General features: G+C 42.4%; 1 protein-coding gene across 2 annotated transcripts in view; it reads left to right on the forward strand.

Moving 5' to 3' along the window:
* Positions 1-27,950, forward strand: part of rad54l2 (RAD54 like 2) — a 126,371-nt gene that overhangs the window by 80,093 nt on the left and 18,328 nt on the right. For both annotated transcript variants that reach the window (XM_072582709.1, XM_072582708.1), the window contains 10 exons: positions 3-185; positions 973-1,106; positions 1,938-2,134; positions 2,895-3,237; positions 3,878-4,055; positions 7,101-7,349; positions 8,786-8,904; positions 12,346-12,461; positions 21,695-21,794; positions 23,636-23,841. In XM_072582709.1, the coding sequence (XP_072438810.1) occupies positions 3-185; positions 973-1,106; positions 1,938-2,134; positions 2,895-3,237; positions 3,878-4,055; positions 7,101-7,349; positions 8,786-8,904; positions 12,346-12,461; positions 21,695-21,794; positions 23,636-23,841 (1,825 nt within the window). The remainder of the gene's footprint in view (positions 1-2; positions 186-972; positions 1,107-1,937; positions 2,135-2,894; positions 3,238-3,877; positions 4,056-7,100; positions 7,350-8,785; positions 8,905-12,345; positions 12,462-21,694; positions 21,795-23,635; positions 23,842-27,950) is intronic.

The raw sequence follows: 27,950 nt of genomic DNA on the forward strand, positions 1-27,950 counted from the left end.
AGGTCGGTGGAATCCGCTTCCTGTATGACAATCTAGTGGAATCACAAGAAAGATTTAAAAGTAGCAGTGGGTTTGGCTGTATCCTAGCACACAGTATGGGTCTTGGAAAGACCTTGCAGATAGTCTCCTTCGTGGATGTCCTCTTTCGATACACAGAAGCTCGCACTGTCCTTGCTATTGTACCGGTCAGTATTTGTATTCTGATTTTATTATTCATGCTGCTGAAGGGCATTTCTCTTGGGAGGGAAGAGAAAGAGGAGATTAATCATAGATTATGCCTGGAATAGGTATTGGTCTGTAGGACATGAAGGTTTGGGCTCTTTGTCTATACGTCATTGAGGTGTAGTGCAATAACCTGAAACTTATCTCCTCTGTATTTTGTTTTGTATCAGTGATGGTATCATTACATTCTACATAGCTGTTGCACAGTAGTGCTCTTGATATTTCCTCGTACTGCTTAAGAAAAGATACAAAAAACACTTCACTGAGTGGTTGGGATGTTGCAGTTTCTGAAGAATCAAGTATTTTACAGGAGAGAGGAGGTATTGAACCAGTACTTCAAGTGAAATAGAAAGTGAATGAGCCAAGTTTAATCACCAGTTGAGTGCTTTGGTTGGGGGGTGTATGCTTAGAAAAATATTGGAGCTGATATGGAAGTTTTTTTTGTTTCAGTAATTTATAATGGGTCGGGTTTCATGTTTTAGTAAAAGAGTCTAAGGATTCTGATGCAGACATGCTGGACCAAATGACCTGCTGCCCGACACACATTCTGTGACTTTATTTTACCTGTAAGTTTTGTTTGGCGTCTTAATCCCAACTGAAGTGGTAAGAATGAGGTAACTAAACAGACAGGAAGGCAGACGGCCAGTTTGCCAACTTTCTAAATTCTTTACTTGAAAGTCGAAACAGGGGCTAATGACATGTTCACTTACCTTTGTACACAGAGATGACATTGGCCTTTATTGATTTCAGGTGAACACTTTGCAGAACTGGTTGGCAGAGTTTAACATGTGGCTGCCTGCCCCAGAAATGCTTCCTGCAGATTACAACTCTGAGGAGATACAGCCCAGGAGTTTTAAAGTTCACATCCTAAATGACGAACACAAGTATGTCTTGTTATGTGTTTATAAAAGAGGATATCCAGGTCCTGCTGTAGTCCTAAAAGAAATGGGGCAAGTCTGCACAAATGTATTTATGGCATTCAGGGAAGAGTGTTGCAAATGTCATTTACCTTGCAACCAACTTCCAAACAAATTAAAATTGAGAGCACCTCTGGTTCTGGTAATAAATGCACTCCCTGCTGTGTTACTGATCCATGCAGACTGATGTGTCAGTTTGGGTGAATGTTTACCATTTAAAAAGAGCTAAACATTGTCTGTTTTTGTGCAAGTTTCTGTCACACCTCTAATTCTACTAAAAATGATTGGTCATTTATATATTTAATTGCCCTTTCTGGGTTCTTACTGAACACATGAGGGCAGCGGACTTTGCTTAAGGCACTCCAGTTTAGAATAATTAATTGTGAAGTGCTTTTGAGGTTTTTCACACTGTGCTAAAATGTTATATACAAGTTCTTTGAACAGGAAACGATGTCCAGAGAGCATCAATGCCCTCAATTATTACAATGGTCCTCACATTTGAATAGACTTTGAATATGCAATGGCAAAAAGAATTGGGACTGCCAGAGAGGGTGGTAACCCAAAATGAGTTTCAGGAAATCTAGGATAATGGTTAGAGGGAGGAATATCACATTGTGAATGGATATTGCTAGGAAGTGGATACACGCACCAAACATTGCCATCATGATAATGGCAATAATCCTTTGACATCTCGCTACTTCATTAGGATGAGAACATGGCAACCATTTATATTGATAGACTACACTGTAAAAGTATCCTCATGTTCCAGGTTATTTGACATTCCCATTCTTTTTGCAGAACAACTGTGGCCCGTGCCAAGGTGATTAATGAATGGTCAGCAGATGGTGGCGTGCTGTTAATGGGGTATGAGATGTATCGTTTACTGTCGTTAAAAAAGTCATTTGTTACTGGGAGGAGGAAGAAAACAAAGAAACCAGCGGGACCTGTAATTATAGATCTAGATGAGGAAGATCGGCAACAAGAGCTATTGAAAGGTAATAATGAAATAAATGACATTTGTAACACCTTTCACAACCGTTGTAATTCTAGATACATTCACTGCTAGAAGAGGAAGACGTTTTGACACTCATCACTGTACTTGCTATCAAATATACCTGCTGTCTAATCAAACAATCTGAAACTATTCTCATTTATCCATTGTAATCCTGTGGCCCTTTAGCTAACTTAAATGTTTATCTAACATTCCTTTAACCAGTGCTGTGGTCTGCCTCACTTGCTCTTTGCAGCATAGCACTTGATGCTCCAACTATTTCCTGCAATTCCCATTCCTCAGCTATTCAGATGATTCTGTAGATATATAGGAGTTCATAGCCGCAGTGGAGGTCAGTCAGCCCATAATTGTCAGTGCTGGCATTCTCACATAAAAATACCAAACTAATCTCACTGGCCTACTCCATCCAAATTACTGACAAGCCAAATAAAAGAAATTAGACGATTACTTTAAATATCATAAAGCAAGCTTGTGCTATTTGCAATGTAAACTATTAATAGCAATTGCATATCGTTGAAAGTATGCTTTCACTTAGAATCAAGAGATTGCGTTTTTGTTCCTCATGGTATGGAGTCAAAGCAGTGATGAACTTAGAAGATCTTTAATGACATTACTGCTCGAATTGGAAGAGCTCCTTCACCAAGGACAATAAGTTAGGTACATTGTATAGTTATTAGCTGGATCCTTTACGATGCAACACTATGCTGTTCTTCATTTGATCAGAAGTTTAATTTGTTTCTCAGGGATTGAAAAAGCACTGGCTAGGCCAGGCCCTGACGTTGTCATTTGTGACGAAGGCCACCGCATAAAGAATTGCCATGCCAGTACATCTCAGGCCTTGAAGAGCATCCGATCGAGGAGGCGAGTGGTCCTGACTGGGTATCCACTTCAGAACAATCTTATGGAGTACTGGTGCATGGTGGACTTTGTCCGGCCCGATTTCCTTGGTACCAGGCAGGAGTTCAGCAACATGTTTGAGCGTCCCATCTTAAATGGACAGTGTATTGACTCCACACCGCAGGATGTCCGCCTGATGCGGTACCGCAGCCATGTTTTACACAGCCTGCTAGAAGGATTTGTACAAAGGTGAGAGGTTTGCAAAATTATGGCCAAATAAATCTCTGGCTCGGGTCCATCTGGGGCACTGAGTTGAGTTTTACCCATTGCATCATGGAACGAAGAGATGACTTGGGGAGGGTTACAATGTGTACACCTCTGATAATTTTTTTACATGGTGTGGTGTGTGATCTAGAATATGTCATGAATTGTGAGCTAATTAGATGTTTCAAGGAGCTGGCACAGTCACAGTGGATCAAATAGCCATGTCCGTTGCTATCTGATTCAGTTTACTGCTGTGTGTCATCAGACCCTTTGCTAAAGATTTTGCAGCCCCCAGACACAGATAATATGAGCTTTAAACAGATCACTGTGGAAGTCCACCACAAAAATTGGATATACAACAGATCAGGCATTACATGTGGGGAGAGAATGGTAATGTTTCATCTTGATGACCTTAATCAGAGCTTTAAGTTCTACTTGATACCTTTTTCCTGCGCTGCATCATTCTTCAGTCATTGGTTCTCTGTCTCAGAGTAGATTATTTAGCAAAACTCTTAAGTTTCTAATTCTTTTCAGTAAGAAACTTCACAGGCTCGCTGCCCTCATTTATTTTCTTTAGTTAACACGATCTGCTTCAGAGGATTGATAAATTTGACTTGTTATGCAGACGAGGTCACGACGTCTTGAGAGGTCACCTTCCTGAGAAAGAAGAACACGTGCTGCTAGTCCGTCTCTCCAAAATTCAGCGATCACTGTACACAGAGTTTATGAATCGTTTCCGAGATGCAGGAAACAGTGGCTGGCTGGGTCTCAATCCTCTCAAAGCATTCTGTGTCTGCTGTAAGGTAAGCCATTATCTTTTCAAAACTGTACAGAATGATAGAAATCTGGAATGCCTTGTACCTTTGTTTAATCACTAAGCAATCAGTGGCTAGTTTCTCGGTAATTGCTGATCTTGATGCAGTGTTAGGGCTTGTACAGTATATTTACTTCAAGGGGGTTGTTTGATGAAAGAGTACTGAGATCACTATTCTGTACCTGGCTGAAAGAGTGTCTGTGCTGAGATGTTTGATAGTGATCCTTATTGGAAGAGTCAGAGGGCATAGTTTTAAAATAAAGGGGAGCTAATTTAAGACTGAAATCAGGAAGCATTGCTTCTCTAAGTGTTTTGAGTCTTTGGTACTTTTGCCACAGATAGCCTTAACTATATAGAGGACTCTGCTCCCAAAGCTGAGATTGATTCCCAACTGATCGGGAATGTATGGTTATGGAGAAAAAGCGGGAAAGTGGGTGTGAGAAATGTTCGATCAGCCAAGATCCTGTTGAATAGCAGAGAAGGGCTGAACAGCCTACTCCTATATTTTTTGAGAAGATTTGTGGTTCAGGTTGATGATAAGTCTGTAAGTTAACTCGCTGAGCTTGAAGGTTTGTTTTCAGACGTTCCGTCATTCCTATCTGCCTTCCCTTGAAAAAAACCGGAAATGACATCATCCACCTAAAGAACCCAAGTCCTATAAATAGAGAGGTGGGACATATCACCAGCGCTTCACCAGAGACACACTCTGATGATGTTACCTAGTATAGTGATGAAATGTCTGAAAACAAACCTTCAAGCTCAGTGAGCTAACTTACAGACTTGGTCTACTCCTATTCCTATTTCTGAAGATCTTATTAAATATTCACAGAGCTGAGACTTTACATTATTATTGTTTCCTGATTATCATAAACTAAATAAGTCTGTTGTGATGAAAATTGGTGTTAAATTGACAGGTAAAACTAAACATTTAAATTGGAAGGGTCGAGATGACTGAACTGGGAGAACAACTAAATGTGAGATAGGGAAAGAAATGGACTGAGAAAGGAAGAAGACAGTTAGCTTGAATTCGTGAAAAGACCTGGAAAGCCACTGAGCAAACTGGATGAATGCAGAAAGCCAATGACCAAGAAAATAATTAACTGTGGTAGAGAGAATCCAGGTGCCTCAAAAAAGCAATGGCTTTGAGTTTGAGATTGACTTAGAATTAAAGAAGGGAGGGTGGAAACAAAATGGAATTTACCAGGTTGGGAAATTGACCAGATTTCTCAAGCCATTTTGATGTTCACTTAAAAAGGATAAGGGCCAATAAAAAAAAAATGAAGGGACACAATTTAAGGGGGCAGAGAGACTTGGTTATCCCTTCAATCGTTGAACGTGGCAGAGCAAGTTGAGTAAGTGGCTAAAAATGGCCCCAAGTGGGATTTAGAGTTTTTATGAATTGAGTATACGATGCAAAATCAAAGCTTTTAACATGATCATTGAGAGCTCAACTGAAGTATTCTGTCTGATTTTTGGTCCTGTACTTCTGGAAGAATGTAAAGGCCTAAGGAACTGCAGAAAAGACTGACAAAATGATTCTGGATCAGGGACTTCAGTTATGCAGATTGATTATAGAAACTGAGAGAGGTAAAGATTGAGAGGAGGTCTGAAAGAAGTGCCAGAGGTTGAGAGATATCTAGATAGAGAGAACCTGTTCCAATTGGCAAAAGGATCATGACCCAGAGGACAACAGTTTAAGGTAATTAACGAGAGGGAATAGTCATATTTAAAAAAAATATATTTTTTAATGTGACGAGTGTTTAGGATCTGGATACATTAACAACTGAGTAGAGGCGGATGCAATTGGGACTTCCAAGGGATTTGACTAGGCACCTACAGAGAAAATTTATAGCAGAATGGGAAAAGGGTGAGGGATTGGGCTAACTGATTAGCTCTTGCTTAAAGCCAGCATGGACACAATGGGCTAAGTGGCTTTTCTGCATCGTGACCTTTCTATCATTCATGCAGTATTTCTTGACAAGCCTTTTCTTATTTGCAAATCATCTGAAACCCGCTGTGAAATGCCTCAGCACATTGTTTGTATGTGAGACATGTTGGGTAACTGTTGACTCTATCCTTCATCTGCACTGACAAAGGTTTCCTGCAGACTATTATTTAGTTCTCTTCAGCTTACTTTTGTTGCAATCATGAGCTGCATTCAGTGGCCTGTCTACTGGGGCTGTTTTAATGGCAGGAGGTGAATTGTCTCCTGGGGCAGGTTGGGCTGAATAGCAGTTAGTTTGTCACTGACAAACCCCACATCACTGGCAGCCTAATACATTCTTAACTGCTGGGATATTCTTTATAGAGGGTGTAAGAATACTGTCCTTTAAGAAGGTACACTGTGTAATGCTTAATTAACTGCATTCTCATGTCTTTCATTTATTATTTTTGTTGGGTACTGAGACACGGTGAAAGGTGTGCTATCCAGACAAGTCATACCTTCCATAACTCCCTCAGGGTCATAGAACAGAATGCAGAATATAATGTTACAGCTACAGAGGAAGGTGCAGAAAAAGATAGACTTTAATAGGAAAGTAAGTTCATATTGTAATCTGGTAATAGTTTGAGTTTGAGGAAATGCTGCATTGTCAGAAGGGGAATTTCTTAGTTTTCCTTGGAGAATTTACGAATGTAATCATAGGAACAGCCATATCTGCTTAATGTTTCATCTGAAGGATGATTACTCAGGGTTAGACACAAAAACATTCCTCTCCTGCAGTCTTGGCTCACTGAGTCAAAAGGTTGTGGCTTCAGAAACTTAGTGTCATATTATTACTGTCACCCATAATATGCAGTAAGTGTCACATACTGTATTGGTTGTAAGGCTTACCTCTGTTTATGGCTGCTTTGAGGACTGCAGATGCTGGAGATTAGAGTCGAGAGTGTGGTGCTGGAAAAGCACAGCAGGTCAACCAGCATCAGAGGAGCAAAAGCCCTTCATCGGGAGTCTGTTCTGTCTGTTAAGGTTGGTGGATGTGACAAATGGTAATATTGACTGGTCATTGTTGATTTTTTTTCCATCTTTTACCAGATCTGGAACCATCCAGATGTACTTTATGAGGCTTTGCAGAAAGAGAACTTAGCCAATGACCCAGATTTAGATCTTGAGGTAAATGATCTTAATACGGGCGCGCCAAATGCACGTGCTCTGCCAGTTGGGGGCAAGAGGAAAACGGAAAGTGCATCAACCACCATAGATTCAGCAAACAGCAAGTTCACCCAGAATGTTGGCTTCAACCATTTCCAAGACAAAACTAACCAGGTCATTACCTATGAGTGGGTAAGTGCCATACTACTTCCTTTCTCTTGTTTGCATTGTGGCTTTTGGAAGCTGGATATTACAGTTGCAGGCAATCTGATTCAGTTGCTATCACTAATAGAATGCTGTTTCTTCTATGTGAGGGAGATTATTTATTGACTACACCAATCTCACAACTGTCTTAGGTCCTCTGTTGCATTCAGTATAATTTATGGGTGGCACAGTGGTTAGCACTGCTGCCTCACAGCACCAGAGACCCGGGTTCAATTCCCACCTCGGGCAACTGTCTGTGTGGAGTTTGCACATTCTCTGCGTGGGTTTCCTCCGGGTGCTCCGGTTTCCACAGTCCAAAGCTTGTGCAGGTTAGGTGAATTGGCCGTGCTAAATTTGCCCATAGTGTTAGTTGTAGGGAAATGGGTCTGGACGGGTTGCTCTTCTGAGGGTCGGTGTGGACTTGTTGGGCTGAAGGGCCTGTTTCCACACTGTAAGTAATCTAATTTTATCTTGTCTCTATTGTTCAGTATGTTTCTATTGCAATGAACTGTTATGTCCCTTCCATTCTGCTCTTGGCTTCTGAGGACTCCTTGGAACTGCTTTGTATTATTCCTTAATATCCCCTGATTCAATCTCTGGGTGGGGTGAAATGTCCAAGGTTTCCACAACAGGGTTGCGAACCGAAATTTTGGGGTCAAAAACTGTAAGGCAGCAATGGCTGCATTGGAGTTCTGACTGCTGACAGTTGCATGCCCAATTTAAATCCTCAGTAACTTTAATAGTGAGCATGCTCTAATGGCCAATCCTCGAAGCCTGATTTCTGTCTGGAAAGTCCTGTGAAAAGATTAGATTATCTAGATTACAATACAATGTGGAAACAGGCCCTTCGGCCCAACAAGTCCACACTGACCCTCCGAAGAGCAACACACCCAGACCCCTACCCCTACATTTACCCCTTACCTAACACTACAGGCAATTTAGTATGGCAATTCACCTGACCTGCACATCTTTGGACTGAGAGAGGAAACCAGAGCACCCAGAGGAAACTGGGAGAACGTGCAAACTCCACACAGTCAGTCGCCTGAGGCGGGAATTGAACCCGGGTCTCTGGCGCTGTGAGGCAGCAATGCTAACCACTGTGCCACCGATCCGCCCATGAAGGTATTGTCACAGGTCTGGGGCCACAGCAATCTTTCAAGTATCAAAATGAGTTCACGGAGAAAGGGATAAGAAGCACTGTCTTTACCTTTTATTCATGAATTGGATTTTGTTGCAGAAATACTGTGGCATGTCACTTTCATAGAGCCTTTCTCCTCCAATTCCAAGTAGCACTGTGGGCCTTATTCCAATAATAGCCTCAGCTAGCTGCCTATTTACTTTGCTCATTATGCTCCCCCTGTGTAAAACACGATGTGATCTTTTAAAGACTAACAGATGAATTAATTTGACTGCTCTCTCCTTAGGCTAAGGATGTTTTGGCAAACTACCAACCTGGCTTGCTAGAGAACTCTGCAAAAATGGTCCTGCTGTTTGAGCTGATAGAAGAGACCCTGAAACATGGGGATAAGATCCTTGTGTTTAGGTAAGAGAACATTAAGGAGAATAATACAGGAAAAGCAAGTGTCAGTTACAAGTTCCCCTTGAGAACAGCTTTTGTTTGGTTTCCTCTGGAAGATGCTAACACAAACTGGAATATGGTTCCGTAGGGGAACTCACTGGGTACCTTGCCATGTGCCCACTGCTTATGTTTGATTCTCGACACAGGACTGTTGGAGATTATTTTGACAGTGAGGGAAATATCACTGCTTAGCCTGATCTGGCCCTTGTCCAATAGCTGCACATGCTCACTCCCTAGCACACTGTGTAACTATGTGGCTTTGATGTTTTGACCCCTTTTCCCCTGGTGTTGCAGAGTCCAGCTGTTGCGTTATTCTAACCACTTATTGAGATGTGATAATTCAACAAACCTGGAGATGCACCATGAGACTTTACTGGTCTCTAGCTCTGCATTCTTAAATGTTTCATTTAACTCTCAGGGATATTAGCACTGCTGCCTCACAGTGCCAGAGACCTGGGTACAATCCCCACCTCAGGCGACTCTCTGTGTGGAGATTGCACATTCTCCCCGTGTCTGCGTGGGTTTCCTCAGGGTGCTTCGGTTTCCTCCCACAATCCAAAGATGTGCAGGTCAGGTGAATTGGCCATGCTAAATTGTCCGTAGTGTTAAGTGAAGGGGTAAATGTAGGGGAATGGGTCTGGGTGGGTTGCGGTTCGGTGTGGACTTGTTGGGCCGAAGGGCCTGTTTCCACGCTGTAAGTAATCTAATCAAATCTAATCTAATAGTAACTTTCACTGTACCTTGGCTGATTGGATTGAGGATGCAAGCAGGAACCCGTTCCAAGCTAAGGTGGTCATTTTGATTCGGTTTCTTATGCCTAGGTACAGTAAAAATTTCTATTTTGCGTGCAGTACAGGCAGATCATACCATACAAAGTGCATAAGAGTATTAGAGCAAGGAGTGCAACTTCCGTCAAGATGGCAGCAGAGTAAGACGCTCCACCCATAGCTTCTCTGCTTCACCTGTTCTTTTTCTTTTGTTTCTCTTTTTCCTCTTTTTGTTTGAGTAGTCCTGGAGCAGTGCGCAGGGAAGCAGTCTCAGAGTGGTGCGGGATGGGGGAAGCACTGGGTCCCAGAGCAGCATGGTGTGGGGGGAGTCCCTGACTGGTGGGGTGGCACAACTTACCTTGTTGCAGTGGAATGTCACACTGGAGTCTTAGAGAAGAGCGGGACAGTTGTTGGACTAGGGCCTGGCCCGTGTGATCTGACCATGTGCTGAGCTGCTGCTATTTGAAAGTCTTTGCCGGGCTGTAATGCCAAGCATCTAACTATGTTATAACTACCTTTCTTCCAACTTTTTTTTTAGATGCTAAGTAATGCCACTACTTTTCCTTCTATTTTCTGTTTTATGTTCAAGATTTGTACCTGGGTAATTGTACCAAAGATGGCGCCATTAAAGGCAGCCATTGTGAAACTTTTCACTGTAGCGCTGTACTTTTGTACTGGAGTACACATGGCAATAAAGCATATTCAATTTTATTCTACAATGTTACGGTTGTAGAGAAGGTTCACAAAGACTGAAATCAACATTAAATTTAAAATTTGAAAGGTCCATTCGGAAATCTAAAAACAGTGGGGAAGAAGTTGTTCTTAATCTGTTGGTATGTCTGTTTAAGTTTTTGTATTTTCTGCCTGAAGGAAAAGGTTGGAAGAGGTTATAACTGAGGTGGGAGGGATCCTTGATTATGTTAGTTGACTTCATAAGACAGTGATAAGTATAGATGGCTGGCTGGCTGCTTACATGATGGACTGGGCTGTGTTCGTGACTCTCTGTAGTTTCTTACGGTGTTGGGGAGAGCAGTTGCCATACCAAGCCATGATGCATCTGGATAGGATGCATCAATAAAAATTGGTAAGAGTCTTTACAGTTGTGCCAAATTTCCTTAGCCTCCTGAGGAAGCAGAGGCGCTGTGTGTTTTTGACCCTCACATCGATGTAGGTGGACCAGAGCAGATTGTTGGTGATCATCAATCTTAGAAACTTGACACTTGATCACAACCACCTCAGCACCGTTGATGTAGACTGGGGCGAGTCCTCTTCCTTCCTGAAGTCGATGATCAGCTGTTTTTTGTTGCTGCTGAGGCAGAGATTGTTATCGTTACACCATGCCGTCAAGTATACTCTCTCTTTCCTGTCTTCTGTCATCTCATTGTTTGAGATCCGGCCTACAACGGTGATGTCGTCAGCAAACTTGTAGATCTTGGGGTTGAGGTGAGTGAGGTGTAGGGGTATGTTTTATACATTGTTTATCAATGGAATATGTTTATCCATGCAATCCAGCGTTGTATCTGACTAGTGACACTGTGGGGATTTCTCTGTGGCTTAGGTTGGGGAATTTAAGATAGATTGACTCTGACAAGGGCATTGGTATGACATGAGAATTCATTGGTAATATTTTATTCTTGGGTACAACCAGTCCCAGTTCACCAGTGGGCAAATACTCCTCCCATTTTGATAATGTTTCATACACCAGGAAAGTTGTAGAATGCTGCCCTAAAGTTGTTGGTTGGCTGTAAGCTTCTATCAAAGGCTTTGATAGAGGTGAAGAAGGGAAGATCAGCCAGGGTACCTAACCCCTGTTCTCGGTTCACTAATTTCTGTTAGAAAGGACAGGTATGTGGATGTTGGATGGAGGCACTCTTGAAGCAGATTGACACACTTCACCAGTTCTGATCTCAGTCATTTGAGGCAAGCTGTCAATTAGCTCTGACTGGCTTATTCTTATACCTGAGTCCTGGAGTAAAGCTGCTTAAAAATTTAACTCTTATTCATTCCCTTTTTAATGAACTTAATTTTCCTTCTTTGTTTTACTTACCTTCATTTCAGCTTGCAGGAGAGCTTAATGCTGTGACTAAAAATGAGCAACTTTCAATGTTTCCAACTGTGTATGACTAACCAAACAAGATATGGATGATCTCTTACAGGGCTGATTTGAACAGTGCAGACTGAGGTACACTAGCTACGGAGGGTGGGGTGGATGGAGATCTGTCAGTATAGAACAAGGCACAGATCTATGGCATTAGAACAAGGTAGCACATTACTGGGTCTGCTGCATGAATATCACAATAGAACAGGATGACTACTTTGTTCAGAATGTCAGTATAGAACAACTTGCAATACTGTAAGAGTACAGTTCTGTCAGTGCTGACAGTAATTTGAAGGAATTAGCTAAGTGTATTACAAGAGAAGTGTCATGGGCAATAAGAATAGTGTATTGGATTAAGTATTGGTACTAGTTTTCTGTAAAAATGTTGCAAGTATGCTGCTTTGTTTTCCTCCCAGGTTATGATTGTTTAAGTGGAAGTTTGACATTGAAGGCATTGGTCGTTATGGGGATCTTGCGTTTTTTGTCCCATGAAGTATTCACTACTCTTGTCTGATATTCTTTTTACTCTCTGTACTGCAGCCAGAGCCTTTCTACGCTCTCAGTCATTGAGGAATTTCTCGGAAAGAAAATGATGCCAACAAAAACAGGCTCTGAGGAACCTCCACAACCATGGATCCGAAATGTTAACTATTACCGTAAGCATTGGTGGGACAACGCAACAATCTCTGTAATTGAAATCAAAGGGTAAAAGACTTAAGGTCATGGATATTTGGAGTATTGCTGATAAAGGATTCATTTTGTTCAAACTTTCCATCTTGCGTTTGTCAGGAAGACTTGGAAGAGTTTCAGATTACCAAGGGAAGTGTCCCTTTATTTTGTTAATTCTGGCAAACTGTCCTGGTGAATGCAAGGTTAAGCAGTTTCTAAAATATCGTTTTTTCAGCAAGTTCTGTACAGTACAGTTGGTTCTGCTATAACACGTGTCTCTTCATCGTGAATTAGGTTTAAAACGATTGAAGAATTTAGACCGTTATTTGTAGAAAGCGAACTTTGATGCCTGCATTGGCTACAACGCGATTCCAGCCCCATTAGTTGATTTTCTTAGAATGCAAGATCACAAGAACCGAAGTGTCACTACTGTACTACCAAGTAACTACTTGCATACCCTAAAGGAGCCTTCCACATCCATCCCCTAAAGGAGCCTTCCACATCCATCAAAGTTTCACCTGCACATCCACCAATATCATTTATTGTATCCGTTGCTCCCGATGCGGTCTCCTCTACATTGGGGAGACTGGGCGCCTCCTAGCAGAGCGCTTTAGGGAACATCTCCGAGACACCCGTACCAATCAACCAAACCGCCCCGTGGCCCAACATTTCAACTCCCCCTCCCACTCTGCCGAGGACATGGAGGTCCTGGGCCTCCTTCACCGCCGCTCCCTCACCACCAGACGCCTGGAGGAAGAACGCCTCATCTTCCGCCTCGGAACACTTCAACCCCAGGGCATCAATGTGGACTTCAACAGCTTCCTCATTTCCCCTTCCCCCACCTCATCCTAGTTTCAAACTTCCAGCTCAGTTACTGCCTCCTTGACTTGTCCGACCTGCCTATCTTCTTTTCCACCTATCCACTCCACCCTCTCCTCCTTGACCTATCACCTTCATCTCTTCCCCCACTCACCCATTGTACTCTATGCTACTCTCTCCCCACCCCCACCCTCCTCTAGCTTATCTCTCCATGCTTCAGGCTCACTGCCTTTATTCCTGATGAAGGGCTTTTGCCCGAAACGTTGATTTCGCTGCTCGTTGGATGCTGCCTGAACTGCTGTGCTCTTCCAGCACCACTAATCCAGTACTTGCATAATAAGTTGAGTCTTAACATTTTCGGGATCATTTTTGGACAACAGTGCCATCTAGTGGATAAGTGCATTCACCATTCAGAAAATGTGAAGCCAGAATTATTAGGTGAGTGCAGATATGACAAGGTTATGAGATTAGGAAGGAGAATGAAGATAGGGAAGAGCAAGGCTATGGAGTGATTAGAAATCACGAAAGACACTGACAGCAATGGCTTCAGTCTTTTCAATGTTAAATTGGAGGACATTTCTGTTCATCCAGCACTGAATAGCAGATAAGTATTGTCTAATAAGTAAGATTGGAGGAATCGAGCGGTGAAAATAACAGAGTCGTAGAGTCCTACAGCAAGGACCTTTGGCCCAAACTGGTCCATGCCAACCAAAATGTCCATATACGCTAACCCCATTTCCCTGCACTTGGCCTACATTCTTCTGAACCTTTCCTATTCATTCATTTGCCCAAATGCAGTTTAAATAGTGTTAATGTACCTGCCTCAACCACTTCGGTTGGCAGCACATTCCAAATGTGTAAAAAAAAAAAGTTGTTCCTCAGTTTCCCTTTTATTATTTCCCCCCTCGCCGGAAAACAATGTCCCCACGTCCTCGATTCCCCAACCCTAGGAAAACAATTGCATGCATTCACCCTATCCATGCCCCTCATGATCTTATACACTTCTATAAGATTCCCCCCTCTGTGTCCTAAGCTCCTAGCTTGTCCAACCTCTCCCTATAACTCAGACCATTGTGTCCTGGCAAGGCCCTTATAGATTTCTTCTACACTCTTTCCAATTTAATAACATCCTTCCTATAGCAAGATGACCAAAACTGAACACAGTACTCCAAGTGCAGCCTCACCAATGTCCTATATAACTATAACATGACTTCGCAACATCTATACTCAGTGCTTTGACTGTTGTGCCAAAACCCTCCTTCACTGCCCTGTCTATCTGTGAATCAACATTCAGAGAACTGTGCACCTGAACTCCAAATTACCTCTGTTCTTCTACACTCTTTAATGTCCTACCATTCACCATGAAACTCCTACCTTGATTTGACTTTCCAAAATGCTATGCCTCAAACTTATCTATATTAAACTCCATTTGCCATCTTTGACCCACTTCCCCAGCTGATCAAGGTCATTGAGTCCAATAGCACGGACAACAGGCCCTTTGGCCCAAACTAGTCCGCATCGACCAAAATGTCCAACAATGCTAACCCCATTTTGTTTGGCCCATATCCTTCTAAACCTTTTCTCTCCGTGTGGTTGTCCAAATGCCTTTTAAATGTTGTTAACATGCCCACTTCAACCACTTCTACTGGCAGCTCATTCCACATGCGTACCAACGTCTCTGTAAAAATGTTGCCCCCTCAGGTTCTCTTCCATTCTTCCCCCTCTAACCTTAAACTGATGTCCTCTAGTCCTTGATTCCCCAACCCTAGGAAAGAAACTGAGGTCCCGCTGCAATTTTTGATAATGTTTCCCACTATCCACGATACCGCCTATTTTAGTATCATCTGCAAACTTACTAATCATGTCTTGTACATTCTTGTCCAAATCATTGATATAGATAACAAACAGCAATGGGCCCAGCACTGACCCTGAGGTGCATCACTAGTTACAGGCCTCCATTTTAACAAGCATCTTTCCACTAATACCTCCACTTCCTACCATCAAGCCAATTGTGTATCCAATTTACCAGCTACCCTTGGATTTGATGCAATCTAACCTTCCAGAGCAGCCTACCATGTGGAACCTTATCAAAGGCCTTACTAAAATCCGTATAGACTACATCCACTGCCCTTCCCTCATCAACCTTCCTGGTCACTTCATCAACGAATTCTGACAAGTTTGTGAAGCGTGATCTCGCACGCACAAAGCCATTTTGACTATTCCTAGTCAAACTCTGTCTTTCCAATACATATATATCTTATCCCTCAGAATTTTCTCAAGTAATTATTTACCACAGATGAGGCTTACTGGTCTATAGCTCCCAGATTTCTCTTTGAAGCCCTTCTTCAATAAGAGATTAGTGTTGGCTGTGTACGTTTGAAAACTAACATTGTGCTTTCAGATGTATCGCATTTTGGTGAACGAAACCCAAGACAGGACTTATATAATTAATAGTAGTTCCCTGGATAGTATTGTAGAACAGAGAGTCCTAGAGGTTGTGATGATACTGTCACTTTGATTAGATTCCCTACAGTGTGGAAATAGGCCCTATTGCCCAACGAGTCCACACCAACCCTCTGAAAAGTAACCCACCCAGACCCATTCCCCTACCCTATATTTATCCTTGGACTAATGCACGGTGAGCAATCTAGCACAGCCAATTCACCTTTGGATTGAGGGAGGAACCGGAGCATCCAAAGGAAACCCTTGCAGACACTGGGAGAATGTGCAAACTCCACACAGACAATCGCCCGAGGCGGGGATCGAATCTGGTCCCTGGCGTTGTAAGGCAGCAGTGCCAACCACTGAGCACCATGCTGCTGAAGGTTACTTTAAAAAGGTTGTTTTGTCCTTGGTTTTTTTTTCAAGAGAGGTGGTAAAGGCAGAGGTGCCGAAGGATCTGGAAAGAGGCTAGTTTAACAATGGAAGGAGAGTGGCCAGTTCTCCCGGTTCAAGTTCCTTCTAGCTTGTTTTAACTGTAGCAGTCACTAGATGAGCGTCTCCAGGAAAGCTGCAAGCTTCAGTAAAGAACTCCTCTGACCTTCTTTTGAAATCTCTTTGGATGTTGCTCCCTCCTGCCTGTAAGAATCTATATTTGAATTTACCTTTTTAATCAAGGGGTGTGTTTAAGAAGTTACTGTATTGGAGCAATTAATTAGTAATATTTACTGTATCTAGTCAGCTAAGTTTTCCAGTAGTTAAGTTTTTCTAAATTTGGTTTTCTTTTGTTCATGTTTCAACTGTAGTGCTTAAATAAATTCTGTTTTGCTTAAAACCAAGTGGTTTGACCAGCTGCCCCACACCTGGAATATCCACTTCACATCTGCCTTTAAAATAAGAAAAAGTTAGGATATAGGCTACCTTCTTAAAATAGTTTGAGGGGGTCTGGCCTGATTAAAGTTAAGGTACATAATTCCTTGAAATTTGTGTCACAAGCAGACAAGGTGGTTAAAAAGGCATTTAGCATACTTTCCTTCATTGCTCAGACCTTTGAATATTGCAGTTGAGACATCACGTTGAGGTTGTACAGGATGTTGGTGAGGCCTCTTCTGGAGTACTGGTCACCCTGTTATAGGAAGGATATTAGTAAGCTGGAGAGGGTTCAGAAAAGATTTACTAGGATTTTGCCAGGTATAGAGGATTTGATATAAAAATAGACTGAAATAGAGATGTTCATCACGGAAATAGACCCTTTAGTCTAGCCCGTCCATGCCGACCAGATATCCCAACCCAATCTAGTCCCACCTGCCAGCACCTGACCCATATCCCTCCAAACTCTTCCTGTTCACATAACAATCCAAATGCCTTTTAAATGTTGCAATTATACCAGCCTCCATCACTTCCTCTGGTAGCCCATTCTACACACGCACCACCCTCTGCGTGAAGTTACCCCTTAGGTCTCTTTTATATCTTTCCCCTTTCACCCTAAACTTGTGCCCTCTAGTTCTGGACTCCCCGATCCCAGGGAAAAGACTGTCTATTTATCCTATCCATGCTCCTCATGATTTTATAAACCTGTATGAGGTCACCACTCAACCTCCAACACTCTAGCAAAACAGCTCCAGCCTATTCAACCTCCCTATAGCTCAGATCATCCAACCCTGGCAACATCCTTGTAAATCCTTTCTGAACCGTTTCAAGTTTCACAACATCCATCCAATAGAAAGGAGACCAGAATTGCACGCAATATTCTAAAAGTGGCCTAACCAATATCCTGTACAGCTGCAACATGATTTCCCAACTCCTGTACTCAATACTCTGACCAATAAAGAAAAGCATACCATAATGGAATTTTTTTCACTAGAGCTTGGGAGATTGAGGGGTGACCTTATTGAGGTTCATGAAATCATGAGGGGCATAGATAAAGTGAATGACCTAGTTTTTATTCCCCTAGAAGTGGGGGAGTTGGAAACTAGGGGCCATGTTTTTCAGGTGAGAGGATTCAGGGTGAGCTTGCCAATTGGGTACATAATTGACTTAATAGCAGGAGACAGAGTGGTCATTGATGGTTGCTTTTCTGACTGGAGGCCTGTCACCAACAATGTTCCACAAGGGTCAGTTCCGGGCCCTCTTTTGTTTGTCATTTATGAGAATTTAGAAGACATGGTGAGTGAGTTTGTGGACAGCACTAAAATCGGTGGCATAGTAGACAGTGAAGATGGTTTTCTAAAACTGTAAAGGAATCTTGATCAAGTAGCTGAAAAATGGCAGATGGAGTTCAATTTGGATAAATGTGAGTTATTGCATTTTGGTACTACAAACTGGTCCTTGGTAATGTTGTAGAACAGAGAGAGGGACTTGGAAGTTCAGGTGTATAATTCTTTGAAGTTTGCATCACATATAGACAGTGGTTAAAAAGAGCGTTTAGCATGCTTGCCTTCAGTGTTCAGTCCTTTGAGTGTAGGAGTTGGGAAGTCATATTGTAGTACAGGACATTGGTGCGACCTCTTCTGCAGTATTGTGTCCAGTTGTGGTCGCCCTGTTATAGAAAGAATGTTATTAAGCTCGAGAGGGTTCAGAAGAGATTAACCACATGTTGCCGGGTATGCAAGATTTGAGTTATAAAAAAAGGCTGGATAGTCTGGGAGTTTTTTCACTGAAGGCTTATAAATTTATGAAGGGTGTAGATAGGGTTAATGGTAGGTGTCTTTTCCCTAGGATAGGGCATTTCAAGTCTAGGGTGAAAAGAGAAAAACTGTAAAAAGACATAAAGGCAAATCTTTTTCAGAGGGTGGTTCACATGTGGAATGAACTTAGAAAGTCGTAGATGCAGGCACAGTTACAATGTTTGAAAGACACTTGGTAAAGTATATCAGTAAGAAATTTTGGTGAGATATGGGTCAGGAATGGACAGGTGGGACTAGTTTAGTTTGGAATTATCTTTGGCATGGACTGGTTGGACTGAAAGATCTTGTTCAGTGCTGTATTACTATGTCTCTGTCATCAAGGGGGTAGCATGTGGATGAGAACTAGGAGAGGGCCAAAGTTGGTCTTTGTGGACAATCAGAAATAATAGTGGGAGGAAGAAATGAAGCCATTGCAAGTGATATCTTGGCTACAATTAGATAAGAATAGAACCAGTTCCATTTTAGCTTTTCACTTTGATTCTGAAGAGGACCAGTCTGATCTCTTGCAGTTTCTTAAGTGATGACTATATGTCATTAATCAAGAGGCAGAAGACCTAGACTAAGTATTTACAACCATTTTCAGCCAGTGATGCTGAATGGATTATCCATTTTGACCTACTCCTGAAATCCCCTGATGCCAATCTTCAGAAAGTTCAATTTACAGCATATGATATCAAGGTATTGAATAAGAGCAAAGGAGAAGGACTGTGATAAAACAGAGGTCAAGGGAGATTAAACGACAAACAATTTCGTGATGGAGCAACCAAAGAAATGTGCTAATGTTACAGTGTGGATACAAAGTTTGTGTTCAGTACAGATTGTTAAAAAAAAAACAACTGAATGGAACACAAAGAGAAACAAGATGAAGACTGACTCAGCCAAAAAAGGTTTTAAAAAAAGCGCAAAAACATTTTGTTATTCCCATTTCCTCCCCACTCCCAATGACTTAACAACCCATAAATTTCTACATTTCTGATGCGGGGTCATTGACCTGAAATTTTTCTCTCCTCAGATGCTACCTAAGATTTCCCACAGTTTTTGTTTTGTTCGTATCTCATACCTGCTTTCTGGGCTGGCAAATGCAGGAGAGCAAAAGCTGTTATCCCCAACAAGGACATGTCTCTAGCACAATTACTGGAACAAGACATTGATAACCCTAATGGGATGCAAAGTGGGAGTTAATCTCATGAGCCCTATGTGAGCTAACTGCCTGAAGATTAGATCGGATGTCCTGGGGAGCAGTGAACCACAAGGTGGCTTTGTGGACTTTTGATGGAAATAGGGAGGAGTTAGCTTGAATGTTTCCTTTGCCAAGGGACAGTTGAGTAAGTGATTGACACAAACTTCCCAGAACTAAACAACAAAATAACGAATGAGAAAACAGACTCTCGAGAGGGAAAATCAAAATTTCAACAGAAGAGAATTTCTCATGGTAGATTGGTGATTCTTCATACCTTTTTTAGATTAGATTAGATTACTTACAGTGTGGAAACAGGCCCTTCGGCCCAACAAGTCCACACCGCCCCGCCGAAGCGCAACCCACCCATACCCCTACATTTACCCCTTCCCTAACACTACGGGTAATTTAGCATGGCCAATTCACCTGACCTGCACATCTTTGGACTGTGGGAGGAAACCGGAGCACCCGGAGGAAACCCACACAGACACGGGGAGAACGTGCAAACTCCACACAGTTAGTCACCTGAGGCGGGAATTGAACCCGGATCTCTGGCGCTGTGAGGCAGCAGTGCTAACCACTGTGCCACCGTGCCGCCCCCTTAGTGAGCTCAAGACGCAAGTCAGCAGAGGAGAGCATTTAAAAGTTACATGCTAGCTCCGGTTATTTTGGTTAGCTCAAGAAGATTGAGTTAAACAGAAGGAACTGGAATTTCCAGCCTCACCTTGAAAGAGGTTAGTGCTTCCTGATTATAGGGAGAAGAGAACAGTTGTATCAACAGACAAAGGTGGTCACTTCCAATCACAGAGATGAGCTTCATTTATCTGTTACTCTGATTCAGACCCAGTTAACTGTTGTCAGGAGTCTTGACACTTCAGTCAAGGAGATCGGCATTCTCCTATCTGTTTATCTAATCCAGGCCTAATAAACTGCTGTGAGGATACTCAGTGCAAGCCAAAGAGATAAGGAACTCCTGTTCCATCTGTTACAAGTAGAAGATCCTTTATCCAGCTGTTTTTCAGAATTCTGAATTTTTCGGTTTTCAGAATAGTGACAGTTTAATGGTGAAATTTTAAAAAATCTTACTGGAGAAGCAGACTTCAAACTAAGAACGTGCTTGGTCATGTCACATCTGAGTGACACGTATCGAGTGGGTGTTGACTTGGGGGCGTTCAGAGAAACCCCAGGCCTGTGGGTGCTTGGCCACGCCCCGCCCCCCCAATGTTGGCACTCCTCAAGGGGTGTCAACTTGGAGGCATACACAGAGGAACCCAAGCCTGTCGGTGCTTGGCCACGTGCCCCATGTCACATCTGAGGGACACACATCGAGTAGGTGTCAACTTGGGTTAAGTGTTTGCTTGCCAAACAACCTTGTCAATTAGAAAAAAAAATTCACAAAAAGACTTTTGGATTTCGGAGCTTTTCAGTTTTTGGATAAAGGATCTTCTACCTGTACTGTAGTTTGGGTCCATTTTTGCCTTACATCACACATCTTTTCTATCGATTTGGATTATGTCATATCTAAAACCGTTCCTTCCTAATAAGCCAACTTTTAAAATTTCTATACATTCTTTTGAGGGTAATCTGTGGCTCCTGAACTCTAAATCTTGCAAACAGATTGTTACAGTGGTAAATATTGCCGAAGCTCTAGTGTAGCCCTTTGTACTGATTTTCATATTTGGTTAAAGAGCCACAAAGTGATCGTGCAGATTTAAAAAAAAATTCTGTAGTTGTTATACTATGGAAAGTGTGATGGACACAAACTCAGTGAAACTTTGAGTAGATATCTGCAGGATCGTGAAGTATAAAACTGAGCATTGGAACTAATTAGAATTTTCATGATGCAATGCTTCATAGCCAAGTGCTGACCTTTCTGTCCATCTCAACTAACCTTTCATTATTTAAAATCCTTAGTCACATACTGTGTAAATCTGCATTTTGCACAGTGAGCACTGAGAACCTTTCCTATCCATGATGAGATTTTGAGATATTGCTGCAGTTTTATCCAACTTAAACTTATTTGGTCAACAGTTTGTATTAAAACATGCAAGTAATATTTTGTCTGGATGTTTAATGAAATTTTCCTCAACTTTTCCAGGACTGGATGGAAGCACCTCTGCAATGGATCGGGAACGGCTGATCAATCAGTTCAATGACCCTCGCAATACTAAAGCTAATCTCTTCCTGTTGTCTACACGGTGAGTGTGGTCGGTGAAATATTGATGGTTTGACTTCAATTAGATGATATTAGTGTGATAACCCTTCCCTTTCTGTCAGACTGTGTCACCTGCCAGTGCTGTTGAAAACTGAAGATATATTTAATTTACAACCAGGTAATTGCTAAGTCTGTGGATTCACCTTTTGATGTGTCCGCGCAAGTGGCCTACCTGTAACTCATCGCTCAGAAATAGCAGGAAGTCAGTGCCAGTTGTTTATCCAGCCTCCTGCTCTGGAACTAGACTTTTTGTGGTTTTGTGGTTTTATTCTAAATCCCACATTCTTTCTGGGACTGCTGCCGTCTTCCCAACATCTTCTGCCTCAATCTGTTCACAGCTGAATCCTTAAGCATGGCTTTATTAGTCCATACTTAGTGTAGTCCTTCCTAATCTCCACCCTTCATGACCAAAATTCTGTGTCCTCTCCTGTATGAAGTCTTGTAAAGGCCCATTATTTCTGTTGTTCACTCGCTGGGAGGTATACACTGTGGTTCCCAGGGATTAGTACGAGGCCTGTTACTTTTCAAGTAAGTTAATGATCTACACTTGAATGTGCAGGACACAATTTTTGAAATTTGCAGCTGATGCATAGAGACTTTGAGGCCATTGACAGGGAATGGGCAGATATCAAGACAGATGCGACTCAGTGCAAGGCGGGTGAAATGAGATATTTTGGACAAAAAGTGCAATTCTAAAAGAGGTGCAGGTACAGAGATCTGAGGACATATACACAAATTGTTGAAGAGCAGATTGAGAAAGGGTTTAAAAAGATGTGCAATGTTCTTCACTTTGTATACAAAAGCAAGAACATTTTGATGAATAAATGTAAGATGTTACCAATGTTGGAAATCTGAAATAACACCAGAAAGTACTGGTAAAGATATTATGACTTAATGTTAACTCTCCTTTTCTCTCCAGCTGTTGCCAGACCTTCCAATTGTTTCCAGCACTTGCTGTTGTTAGTCTTAAAAATTTGATGAACCCTTGTAAAACCATGAACTTCTATTAACTTGGAGTGTTGTGTTTGATTCTGGTCATCCGACGTTAGGGAGAATGTTAAGGCTTTAGCGAAGATATAGAAAAGATTTGCAAGAATGGTTCCAGGAATGGGGGACTTGAATTACGTAGACAGTTGGAGAGCTGGAGTTATTCTTCGTGAAAAGAGGTTGAGAGGAGCTTTGATAGAGTTATACAAAATCATGAGAAGTCTGGACAAAGTGAAGACAATGTGCACTCTTGATGGAAAGGCAGAAAACCAAACAACAAGAACTACAAGGCGAATGGTTTTTAAAAAAAAAGTGCTGAAGGCATGTAGAAAACCTTTTTCCAGCAGTGAATTGATAAGTTCTGGACTGCACTGCCTTTAGAAAGGGCAGAATCAATTGGGGTTTTAGAAATGGAATTGGGCGACCTCCAGAAAAGTGGCAGTTTACAGGACTGTAGAGAAAGGGCAGGGGACTGGGAACTAACCGGCTTATTCTTATGCAAACCAGAAATCATTGTTCTGAGCTGTTACCATTCTATGATTCCATGCTCCTCTAAGTCATTGTCCAAGGTAAAACTCAAGCTGTGGCACATTCTTGTTATCCTGAATAGAGCGTCACATGATGGTATTTTGTAAGTGTGATTCCTCACCTTCCTGAGACTTCCCTTTCTTCTGCAATATAAGGCTTTTAAAAGCTAGGTTTTACATGACCAGACTCGACCTCTTGAGTTAACCTGACAGGTTCTTCACTTGTGTTCTTAATTGAAGTAGTTATGCAGTAGTTTGTCCCGAGGTTGACAGTGATGCTCAGCTAACTGGCTGTTTCATTTCTCTAAAGAGCTGGCTGTTTGGGAATCAATCTGGTTGGGGCCAATCGAGTGGTGGTGTTTGACGCTTCCTGGAATCCCTGTCATGATGCTCAGGCAGTGTGTCGTGTGTACCGCTATGGTCAAAAGAAGCCTTGTTTCATATATCGACTGGTTTCTGACTACACCCTAGAGAAGAAGATCTATGATAGGCAGATCTCAAAGCAGGGCATGTCTGGTAAGAGTGCCGGATTTAAAATGGCAATTGTTGTTCGGATAAAATTCAACTATCTGAAACATTTTCTCTCTCCTCCCCCTCCCTCTCCCTCCTGTGTGTGTGTGTGTGTGTTCCTTTCCTCCCCTTCACTCTCTTCCCCCCGCATATGGGGTCACTTTATGAAAACATTAACTATGTTTTTCTTTCTGAAGATGCTGCAAGACCTGCTCAGTTTCTCCAGCACTTAGTGTTTTTGTTTCAGATTTCCAGTGTCCACCAGTTCTTTATTTTTGTTATATTATGATTCATTAAGAATCATAGAATCCCTTCAGTGTGGAAACAGACCTCTCAGCCTGACAAGTCCACACCGACCCTCCGAAGAGTCACCCACCCTGACCCATTCCCCTACTCTGTTCTTCTACATTTACCTCTGACTAATGATGCATCTAACCTACACATCCCTGTACACTCTGGGTAATTTAGCATGGCCAGTTTACCTAACCTGCACATCTTTGGATTGTGGGAGGAAACCAGAGCACCTGGAGAAAACCCATGCAAAAACGGAGAGAATGTGCAAACTCCACACAGACAGTTGCCTGAGGCTGGAATTGAACCCGTGTCCCTGGTGCTGTGAGGCAGCTGTGCTAACCACTGAGCCACGGTGCCACCCCAAAGGTTTTTGATGCAGATCTAAGATCTATTAAAAATGATCAGCGTTCTTAAAGCGTGCAATTTCTGAGGGGTTCGTTCAGTTATAGAAAATAGTACATATTAGTCAATAATCCAAGGTTGAGTAAATATTTTGATGGTGTTCATAAAAAGTCCGATTAATAAAGCAATATCCCAGTTGAAATGGGAATTTTAATCACAGTGGTGGCTTTCTTCCAACTGTGAGGTTTGATGTGAATGAAGCAGTTTATTCCCAGGAGGAATTACAGCGCTATTAGGCTGGAACTAGGGTGCCGAAATTGGGAACAGATGTTCAAAGGGAAATGCATGGCAGAAGTGTGGAGGTTGTTTAGGAAGCAATTGCTGACAGTGCTGGACGGGTTTGTCTCACTGAGGCAAGGAAGGGATGGTAGGGTGAAAGAACCGTGGGTAACAAGGAATGTGGAACATCTAGTTAAGAGGAAGAAGGAAACTTACTTAAGGTTGAGGAGGCATGGATCAGACTGGGCTCTAGATGGTTACAAGGTACCCAGGAAGGACCTGAAGAATGGACTTAGGAGAGCTAGACGGGGGCATGAAAAAGCTTTAGCAGGTAGCTTTAATGAAAATCCTAAGGCCTTCTACACTTACGTGAGGAACAAGAGGATGGCCAGAGTGAGGGTCGAGCCAGTCTGGGATAGTGGAGGGAACGTGTGCCTGGAGACTGAGGAGATAGGTGAGGTTTTTAATGGATACTTTGCTTCAGTTTTCACTATTGAGAGGGACCTTATCATTTGGGAGGACAGTATGAAACAGGCTGATATGCTCGAACAGATTGTTAAGAAGGAAGATGTGCTGAAAATTTTGAAAAACATGAGGATAGATAAATACCTTGAGCCAGATGGGATATACCGAAGGTTACTACAGGAAGCGAAGTAAGAGATTGCTGCGCCCTTGTCGATGATCTTTGCATCCTGACTGTCCACTGGAGTACTGCCAGATGATTGGAGGGTGGCAAATGGTATTCCCTTGTTCAAGAAAGTGAACAGGGATAATCCTGGAAATTACAAACCAAATCACTCTTATGTCTGTGGTGGGCAAATTATTGGAGAGGATTCCGAGAGACAGGATTTAGTTTTACTTGGAAAACCATAGTTTAATTAGAGATAATTAGCATGGCTTTGTGAGGGGCAGGCCATGCCTCATAAACGTTATTGAATTCTTTGATGATGTGACAAAACACGTTGATGAAGGTAGAATAGATGTGGTATACATGGATTTTAGAAAGGCACTTGATAAGGTTCCTCATGGTAGGCTAGTTCAGAAAGTAAGGAGCCATGGGATGTAGGGAAACTTGTCTGTCTGGATATGGAATTGGCTGGCCCATAGAAGACAGAGGGTGGTGGTAGATGGAAAGTATTCAGCCTGAAGCTCAGTGACCAGCGGTGTTCTGCAGGAATCTGTTCTGGGACCTCTCTGTGATTTTTATAAATGACTTGGATGAGGAAGTGGAATGGTGGGTTAGTAAGTTTGCTGATGACATGAAGGTTGGTGGAGTTGTGTACAGTGTGGAGGGCTGTTGTCAGTTACAACGGGGCATTGACAGGATGCAGAGCTGGATTGATAAGTCGCAGATGGAGTTCAACCTGCAAAGTGTGAAGTGATTCATTTTGGAAAAGGATTTTTGACAGTGTGGAGGAACAGAGGGATCTTGGAATCCATGTCCTTAGATCCCTCAAAGTTGCCACCCAAGTTGATAGGATTGGTAAGAAGGCATATGGTGTGTTGGCTTTCATTAGCAGGGGGATTGAATTTAAGAGCTGCGAGGTTATGCTGCAGCTTGATAGCGGCCTGGTTAGACCACACTTGGAATATTGTGTTCATTTCTGGTTGTCTCATTATAGGAAGGATGTGGAAGCTTTAGGGATGGTGCAGAGGAGATTTACCAGGATGCTGCCTGGACTGGAGGGCGTGTCTTATATAGAAGGGTTGAGGGAGCTTGGGCTTTCCTCATTGGAGCGAAGAAGGATGAGAGATGACTTGCTAGAAGTGTATAAGATGATAACAGCCATAGATGGAGTGGATAGCCAGAGATTTTTTTCCCAGGACGAAAATGGCTATCACGAGGGTGCATAATTTTAAGGTGATTGGAGGAAGATTTAGGGGAGATGTCAGAGGTTGGTTCTTTGTACAGAGTGTGATGGATGCATGGAATGCACTGTCAGCAATGGTAGTAGAGTCAGATACATTAAGGACATGTAAGCGACTCTTGGATAGCACATGGATGATAGTACAATTAAGGATATGTAGGTTAGTTTGATCTTAGAGTAGATAAAAGGTTGGCACAACATTGAAGGCTAAAGGGCTTATACTGTTCTATGTTCTTTTGGGTGCTGGGTCTTCATTTGGTGTGAGAGCAGGCTCTGCCGCAAGGGACACACATGAAGCTGCCAAATGATGTGGGCTATACTTTCATTGTCTGTGTCTGTTGCCAGTGTTGCCCACAGGAGATGTTGGTAATTTCCTCTTTTACCTGATAGTAACATCCCGGTCAGGGAATGCCTCTTTTCATACAGTGCTGATGGGGCAACTCAGTGACTTACAGATGCCACGTCTGTAACTTATTGCCCTGACTCAAAGCATCAAGAAAACTCTGGTCACAGGACAAAGTGATGCATCACCATCCTGCTCAAACTAAACAACGCTCAACTGGAAGTTAACAAATTTCGCTATGTCTGGTCTACATACAATATGAACTGTAATGTAGCACACAATACACAGAGAAGCAGAGTAGCTACCATCTTTAGGTGATTTGTGAAACCCACATTGAATATCACCTTAGGCTTGCACTGCTAGTTTATAAATCCTGTGCTCTCATTATTTTGCTTATGGCTAAGAAACATTGGTGACTTAAAGTTTCTGCCTTTGTTGCCTGTGGTATAACCTGGCAGAGCAAAATCTTAAATGTGGCACTCCTCTCGAAGGCCGAGTTTCCAGTGGAGTGCTAACACTGAAGGCAATTTTGGTGCACCAGGAGTATTAATAGGATAAAAGACTGTCTCATGAAAGCCTGAAACGTCATTGTTGGTGCAAGTATTCCTGAAGCAAAGCCATTGGCCTTCTACGGGGAATGTGAGGACTGCAGATGCTGGAGATCAGTCCTGGAAAAGCACAGCAGGTCAGGCAGCATCTGAAGGGCAGGAGAATCGATGTTTCAGTGATGAAGGGCTTATGCCTGAAACAACAATTCTCCTGCTTCTCGGATGCTGCCTGACCTGCTGTGCTTTTCCAGCACCCCACACTCAACCCATTGGCCTTCTACCTCTGCAACTCACTGTGCAGCCAGTCTTTGGATATGCAACAGTCTTTGATCCTACTAACGCTCCCAGTCTCCAAGTTGCTTTGCCTATCTGTGTATTAAGTGCTGCATTAGGGTTTATATTGTCGTATCTGTGTACACCAGACGCTAACCATTTGCTAGC

The sequence above is a fragment of the Chiloscyllium punctatum genome, chromosome 12 (genome assembly GCF_047496795.1).
Source record: "Chiloscyllium punctatum isolate Juve2018m chromosome 12, sChiPun1.3, whole genome shotgun sequence".
NCBI classification, from domain to species: Eukaryota; Metazoa; Chordata; class Chondrichthyes; order Orectolobiformes; family Hemiscylliidae; genus Chiloscyllium; species Chiloscyllium punctatum.